General features: G+C 38.0%; 1 protein-coding gene across 1 annotated transcript in view; it reads right to left on the bottom strand.

The window, feature by feature from the left end:
- pfdn5 (prefoldin 5) overlaps positions 1 to 2,770 on the bottom strand; it is a 3,292-nt gene extending 522 nt beyond the window's left edge. The window contains exons 1-4 of the mRNA XM_073852562.1: positions 2,648 to 2,770; positions 1,416 to 1,518; positions 1,287 to 1,318; positions 806 to 1,114 (exon numbers count right to left, since the gene is read on the bottom strand). Coding sequence (XP_073708663.1) covers positions 806 to 1,114; positions 1,287 to 1,318; positions 1,416 to 1,518; positions 2,648 to 2,713 — 510 coding nt within the window. The 5' untranslated portion in view covers positions 2,714 to 2,770. The remainder of the gene's footprint in view (positions 1 to 805; positions 1,115 to 1,286; positions 1,319 to 1,415; positions 1,519 to 2,647) is intronic.
- Positions 2,771 to 8,405: the final 5,635 nt, after the last annotated feature.

The raw sequence follows: 8,405 nt of genomic DNA, 5'->3' as shown, positions 1-8,405 counted from the left end.
AAACAAAAATGCAGAAGGCAATTAGATGTATTTCCACTCACATACCCAACAACCGCTGAACAACGGCAACACACAGTCCTCGTCTTTTCCACCACTCTCTCGCCTGTACTACTGTAACTGACTGGAAAAGCGAAGTTTTCCCAAACTTGCGATCTAAGGGGCCGTTCACATGTCGCGCCTAAAAACGCGTGAAAAACGCTAGGCGCGCCGCTTTCTTCCTGATCAACAAAGCGCTCGGGCGCTTGCGCTCCAGAAGCGTCTGCCGTTTCTAAGCAACCATCAGCTGCGCTCTAGCTCCAAGCCTATGCGTCTCCATGCATTGTTTCTTCTATTAGCGTCAAAATAATGGGGGCTTGACAAATCATAAAGTTCAGGAAATCCCTGGACCACAATGATGGACCGTCGAGCTGACAAAAAATTGCAGAGTGCCAGAGAATGTAGACGGGCTCTGATAGACCGCATACATAGGCGGAGCTCGGCTGCATCGACGCCAATCAGAGCTTCAGAGCTAAAGCGGGGCTAAATATTAGCTGTCCCTAAAGAACCCGCGTATCTAACAGTAGTTCCGCATTACATTAATTATTTTGCAGGCAAGTTTTTTTTTTTTTTTTTCATACCGTGTATTCTCCGTTTAAATTCATGCACCGAACCGTGACCCCCGTACCGATTCGGTTCGAAACGAATACATGTACCGTTCCACCCCTAATATATATATATATATATATATTAGGGGTGGAACGGTACATGTATTCGTTATATAAAATTCACTTTTTTTTTTAAACACGGAAAAAGAAAAACAACGTGCAGTAAAAGTAAAACTGTTTGCACTACAAACCAGTGTGCTCATAATTAAAATAACATTAAAAATATGGTAAGACACACCAATTTGCAATATCAAGCAGCAAAAAAAGCTGTTTTGTAAACCTAAAAATACCTGGATGCGTAAAGACCAGAAGCCAGACCCATAAAATTTACAAATGGCCATGCACACTCTTATGGGAAGAAAAAGGTGGATACAGATGGCAAAATCATGGCTTACCTTCTCCACAAAATAACCTGTTCCAACATCCACTAAGACATGATCCACATCGTTCAGTTTTCCAGGAACATACATCTGCAATAAAGCAGTTAAGGGAACAACTTTTCTGAGATCATGGCAAATTAATTACATAACACCAAACCGTGTGACTTTTTTTTAAGGTTTGATGCTGGATTGATCCTTTTTGAAACAACATTAATAAATCAGCACTCATTTATCACTCCAAGATGAGCTTTTGAGAGGATACAGAACTGGTGAGAGGGACAAGTAGTTCTTTTCCTGAGGAAAAAAGAATTCAGTGGACAAATTAGATTCAACTAAAGATGTAACAGTGGTGATTAAAATGAGTATCACGAAGTTCAGCAGCAATACTCACCTTCATTGCTTTTGTTAAGTACATTCAAACTGTCTTTGGCCTCCACATATTTAGTTTGGACAACTTTCAACTGGCCTATAGATGATGACAGGAACTCCGTTTCCTAGAAAACAAATTCAAGTCATTTAATTTGTTAACATGGCTCTGACAAATTGTAGTTTACTAAAGAAAAAAAATGTTTATTCTGTGCAAGTTTTTCTGTATTTATAGAGCGTTTTCACGACGCATCATCAGTCAGCTATATTGGCGACACTGAATGCAAACAATACCACTGAACCGAATGAAACTCACATATTTTGATGATTATTGCTGCTGAAAATGATAAAGTATTGTAAAATTTTGGCCTGTACTACTAATCAGTCAGAACGGGGAAAACATTTGAAGTACTACAGACTGCCAAAAGTCAACAAATCAAAGAGAACAGTGCAAAAACTAGCAAGAATCTTGACAACACTCATTCTTTCAACGTTTGTTCTTATTTCCGGTCAGGTAGGTGAAATATTAGGCTGATATCTTGATTAATTCTGCTCATATGTATCTTTACAACCAGTTAACTTTAGTTTGACAGAATATTGTGCCCTTTCCTGCTTATGAAGTCCTTCTCTATATGATTTAGCAGCTTCCACACATTTTTCCCATTGTTTAAATTAGCATGGGTCATAAATTAGCAGAACAACGTATTTAGTATGTACGGATGTCCGAGTATATCCAATATGGCCTTGTATCCGGGTAACTGACCAAATTGTGACACAAGTGCAAACCTTCTATACTAAAAACTCACAAGTAAACAATAACTTTGCTCATATAGTCGTTGAAATATTGTTTAAAGGAGAAGTTCAGCCAAATAATTAAATTATTTTATAATATACTCAACCTCAGGGAGAATGTTTTGATAAAATTAACTGAGTCACCATTCACTTTCATTCCATAGGCTACTATGCAAATGAATGGTGACTGTGACTGTCATTCTGCATCTCCTTTAGTGTTCCACGGACGAAAGTAAGCCATAGGGAATTGAAAGAACAAGAAAGCAAGTAAATCATAACAGAATATTGAAATTTAGCTTAAGTATCGGTTTAATAATGAATTTCAAAGACCAACCAGCAGCACGCGTCCAGACAGCATGAGAGCCGCGGCGTGCACGACCATAAACTGCTGACTGATTATATCAGCGTATATTGCGGTTCAAACTGACATGAGGAAATGGTTATATTATATATAACACAATTTACCTGATCAAGCTGAGTTTTCAAGCCTTCTAATTGTGGAAGAGACAATTCAGTTAGATTCACCGCCATATTGACAATAGAATGGGGCGAGGAAAGCTTCCGGGTCAACCGGACACAGCTGGAATGACTTTTACTTCTTCTTCTTTCAGGTTTTAGGGCGGTTGGCGCCTCACTTAGAAGGCGCATTACCGCCACCCACTAGACTGGAGTGTGGGCAGTAGAATGGCGTTGAGGACGGTGAAACTAACTTAAACTAAATTAAATCATAAAGGAGAGAGAGAAAAAAAGACTTCTTTGGATTGCATATGCATTTTAAATTCTTTCAATTAACCCAGTATTTTTTAAGTAATTTATTAATACCTTGTGCACTTTCCCAGATGTATTTCCCAATATATACTCAAGTGTCATATTTTGTTCTTTGATTTGTGTCTTTAATTCTACCCTATCATCCTCATAATTTTTGCATTCTAATAGTATATGTTTTACTGTCTCTTGTGCATTACAGTGATTGCACAGCCCAGCGGGATGTAGGGCTGGGCCGATAAACGATATCATATCGAATCGCGATAAAATTTATGTTAATAACGATGATAGGCTCTAGACATTTTTTGCTCGATATGGATTCATATCGAGCAAAAAAGCCAATCACACAGTAGAAATATGCGACAACAGCCAATCGGCGTACAGCGTGCGTGTGCACGTCAAAGTACAAAGTTCATTTCCTACCGCACTTTGCGAAGCAAAGCACCAGGACGACAAAAAAAAGAGAGAGGAAGCAGCGACGAAAGTGAAACTAACTTCGAGTAATTATCCAAAGATGCTGAAATTGTCGACAAAAAAGGTAGCACGAATTCCGTTATATAAGTGGTTTGGCTACCTCAAAAGTGACTCTTAGCTCAGCTGAGAGTTTGGCGCGATTGTTAAAACTGAAACCGAAAGCAAAAAACGCACGCGCATTCAAAAGCAATTTTAATCCCCCTTGTTTAGAGAGTGACTCCCCAATGCACGCAAATTAGGCTATATGACATATCTAGGCTGTTATTAGTATGTAGGCTATGATAGGTTGTGTATGTCTATAGCTCTGTATCATGCTTGAAATATTCGGTCTCTATTTGCACTTTGAATATTTAGAGAGTAGCCTACTTAGGTTATGGCTGAATTGTCTGCACTTAATACGATTAAGAAAGAACTGTGTCGTAATTTTTTGTTATTTATACTGTAGATTGTTTCAAAATGCAGTGGTTGCCTCTAATTTAAATAGCTCAACGTATAATAGAGAAAATAAACAATTGTGTTAATAATAATAATAATAAATAAATAAATAAATAAATAAATAAATGTGTTAATTATGTTTTTACAATAATTTTGTTTACAGTTTGTACATTTACTCTCATTTACCATACTCTGTCACAACTTTTATTTTTTTAATTTATTTTAGTAAGTTGTTTTAATTTTTAAGGCCAAATCTGTAATCTGTTTTTGTTAATAAATTATACTTTAAATGTAATTTAATGAACCCTTTCATTTTTGTGTCTTTAGTCATTGTTGGGATACTATTTTAAAGCTGGCAACATCAACAGCTTATATCGAAATGTATATCGTTATCGTTCAATATGGGAAAAAATTATCGAGATTACATTTTTGCCATATCGCCCAGCCCTAGCGGGATGTTTCCTTATTAATTACCATCTCCTCCCTTGGGCCCATCTTCATATTTGTGACTGCCTGTTTTTGAATATTGTATAGATGACGCCCTGTATCTGCTACGTCCCAATAATACTGCCATATTTTGAGTATGTACTTTTTTATGATAGCTTTAACCTCTGCTCTACTTACTGGTACTTGTACATCTACTACCTCATGCTTTATAGTTTTTTTTTTTTTTTTTTGGTAGTGTATCCACTATTTCATTTCCTTCCACCCCTACATTGGCAGGAACCCAAAGGAAAGATACTTATATTTTCTGATTAAGAAGTGTGAGGAGTAAAGAATTCTATATATGAGGTCTTGTCTACATGACACCCTTCCAGACTGAATGCTGGTTAATGCTGACAGACTATCTGATGCTATAACAATCTCTTTGCTCTGAATATAGCCTTCTACCCACTCTAGTGCCAGCAAGATAGCTATTAGGTGCGTTCGACTTAATGCGGCGCTGCGCAGACCGATCGGCGGCTGACTTGAAATTTTGTCCGACTTGAACCGGCGCCGACGCCACGTGACGTTCACGTGTGGCATCAAAGTAACGCGAGAGCGTTTCGAGAACAGCCGGCTTGCTCAGCCAGCGCAGCATTTCAGAAGGGACTGCGCCAGGCTGTGATGACGTCACAGCTTCTCATGATTGGCCACATTCACCACATGACGATGATCACGCGTGTTTCGTGCATAACAAATCAATTTGCATGCCATTTCGTAAATAGTTTACGATCTTTTGACTGCAGTACATTTTTTTCCCTTAAATTCTTTATATTGGATTTGTGCATAAGTTTATTATTGTAATTTTTCATACAGACCACTTATAGTATTCAGCTGCATATTTAAGTAATATTTTTTATGGAATAACTAAAATGTCACAGACATTTAATGTAATGTGGTCAACACTGATTGATGCTGAAATCTGTAGTTGCTGCTTCACTTGCATGTGCTGCATTTCTTCCAACAAAAAAGGTATTTCTATAGCTTCCAGTTCATCTGCAATAAAGTAGGCAAACGCCACGTGATCTGCCATGTTTGAAGGAGCAACGAGATCTCCAACTTGTCCGACTTGACGGCTCCGTTTTCAGCTCCTCCCCGACTGCTTTCGGCTAATCTCGCCGATCGGTCTGCGCAGCGCAGCATGAGCTCGAACACACCTATTAACTCCACACCGTATACCGACAGGTAGTCTGTTGTTCTTTTTTTAGATGCTACTTCATACCGGGGTATGAAAAGCAGCACCAGTCCGGCCTGTTTCAGGTTGCTTTGATCCATCTGTAAATACAGGGTTGGCCATTTATATGGATACACCTTAATAAAATGGGAATGGTTGGTGATATTAACGTCCTGTTTGTGGCACATTAGTATATGTGAGGGGGCAAACTTTTCAAGATGGGTGGTGACCATGGTGGCTATTTTGAAGTCGGCCATCTTGGATCCAACTTTTGTTTTTTCAATAGGAAGAGGGTCATGTGACACATCAAACTTATTGGGAATTTCACAAGAAAAACACCGGTGTGCTTGGTTTTAACGTAACTTTATTCTTTCATGAGTTATTTACAAGTTTCTCTTTGTTCACAGCCATTGACATGTCGAAGAGGTTAACACGTGAGGAGCGGATCGAAATTGTGTTGATATCTGGTGAACGCAGTAACCGGGTCATTGCAGCAGATTTCAATGCAAGACACCCTACGAGACCACCCATCTCCCATGCTACAGTTAGCAAACTGCTTGCTAAGTTTCGTGAAACTGGTTCAGTGTTGGATTTGCCAAAATGTGGACGCATGAAAACCGTCACTAATGAAGAAACATCTGTGGCTGTCCTAGCTTCATTCAGCAAGAGCCCACAACATAGCACTCGCCGCTAGGGTTGGGAATCGAAAATCGATTCCGATTCTGGAATCGGATACTTAAGATAAAGAATCGGATACTTGTTATAATATTAAAATTTCGATTCCTCGTTTCGATTCCTGGTTGCATTTTTTCCATCTAGTGATCTGCCAGGACCTTCCGCGCGTGCAATCTGCCAGGACTTTACGTGGTAATGTAAACATCAATCGAAAAGATGGATCACGGTAAGCGTTTAAAAGTGTGTCTACGCTTTGTAAAAACCGAAGACAAATCTACCGCTGCACGCAAACTTCATCTTAGAGATCTGCAAGGGACGGATTTTAGTCCTGCGCCCGCCCACTCCAGAAGGAATATGTTATTTCGTCCCGCAAAAGCCCACATAAAAGTCACTTATACCCCCGCGGGAAGACAGGTATCTACTTTATCTCTTGGCTGCATGAAACAAACCCTCCCGGTAATGTTAAGGCAAAGATGACCAGAGTAATAGTAACGAACTCGCGCGTGCCTAATGTATTCATTCTTGTATATCGGAGTCGTACATTAGGCACGCATAAGTCCGCTGTTGATTCACAAACTATTCATGCTTTCGGTGCTCTGATCCATAGTATTTTTGCGTGAAATTTCAAAATATTTGCATAGTTTTCAAAATGAATGTCCTGTGAGTTTTTTATAATGAATGCTTACCCATAGAGGTGGATCTTGTAAGGGTCAGTGGTGTTTAAGCACATATGAGCACCAGCATAAACAGATTTACAATGTATTTACTGTATTTTTCATTTATATGTTTATTTTATAATAAATACAAACAGTAGATATTCAGTCACTTAAGAAAGAGTACTCTGAAGTTGTGAAGAATGTCTGAATTAAATAATTTAGGTGCTTTAAATCTGTATGTGTGTATTCATGTTAAAAAGTTAGAGCAGAGGATTTTCTTTTAAATTCAAAAGTATAGCTTTAATTTAAAGTTTGTTTGATTTTTTTTTTATAACATGCAGGAGAAAAATAAAAAGGCAAAACTAATGTTTAGGTTAATAAAAAAGGTTAAAAAATAAACACCTTTAGAGGAAATGTCAGGCATAGGGGGGCCTTGCAAAACTGACCCGAGAAGAAGGGGGACCTGATATAAAAAAGGTTGAGAACCCCTGTAATAAAATAATATGTTGCAAGCTAGCACTGAAAATAAACATGTTTAATATATTAATGTTTGACTTTTGTGTTTTTTTTTTTGTTTGTTTTTTTTTACTAAATCGGAATCGAAACTGGGAATCGAAAAGAATCGGAATCGATAAGTGGAATCGGAATCGGAATCGAAATCGATAAAATTCAAACGATACCCACCCCTACTCGCCGCATGTCACTGGAGAGTGGCATTAGTCGAACATCCCTTCGGCGGACAGAGGTGGAAAGAGTAATAAAATATGCTACTCAAGTAAAAGTACTGTTACTTCAATGAAATTTTACTTAAGTACAAGTAAAAGTACTGGTCAAAAAATCTACTCAAGTAAAAGTAAAAAGTAACTCATTTTCATCCCAACCTTTTTTTACTGCTGGACCCCCCTCCTTCTCCATTCAATTTTGCAAGGCCCCCCTATGCCTGACATGTCCTCTTATTTATTATTATCTTATTTATTTATTTACTTATTTACTTCCGCAGTAAAGAAAAAAGTATTTATTTTTAAGTCTTTTTTATTAACCAAAACATTTGTTTTGCCTTATTATTCTTCTACTGCATGTTATAAAAAACTCAAAATTCAAACAAACTTTAAATTAAAACTTTAAATATACCTTATAACCTTTAAAGGAATCCTCTGCTAAATTCTAACTTTTTAAAAAAAGTTAAGTGTTTGGTCACACAAGTATGAGAACATATTAATTATGTCTCTTTATCACTCCCCAGAATAAAATGCGATTGTAAAGCGTATTCAGAGAAGTTATCAATACACAATCAATGCACATTATGTGTTAATAATTACTCGAAATTGCTGCAAATATAGTAAAACTGCTGTCTATCCTACTTAAACCCATTCAAACACATTGACAGCGCGGAGTTGTTTGGAACTATTGGGCGCTCCACGAACCACGTGACCGCGCGGCGGCGAGATCAAAGCGTGTCGCAACTCTGGCTCTGGGCTGGCTAACTTTTCCTTACAGTCTATGTTGCCATGGAAACCAACTGTCAGCAACAAACAAAAGTCTATGCTGTTTAAAAATCTGT

This window comes from Garra rufa, chromosome 12 (genome assembly GCF_049309525.1).
Source record: "Garra rufa chromosome 12, GarRuf1.0, whole genome shotgun sequence".
In the NCBI taxonomy this organism is placed as follows: Eukaryota; Metazoa; Chordata; class Actinopteri; order Cypriniformes; family Cyprinidae; genus Garra; species Garra rufa.
Note: the sequence above shows the minus strand (reverse complement) of the source record. Positions and strands in the feature narration are given on the sequence as shown.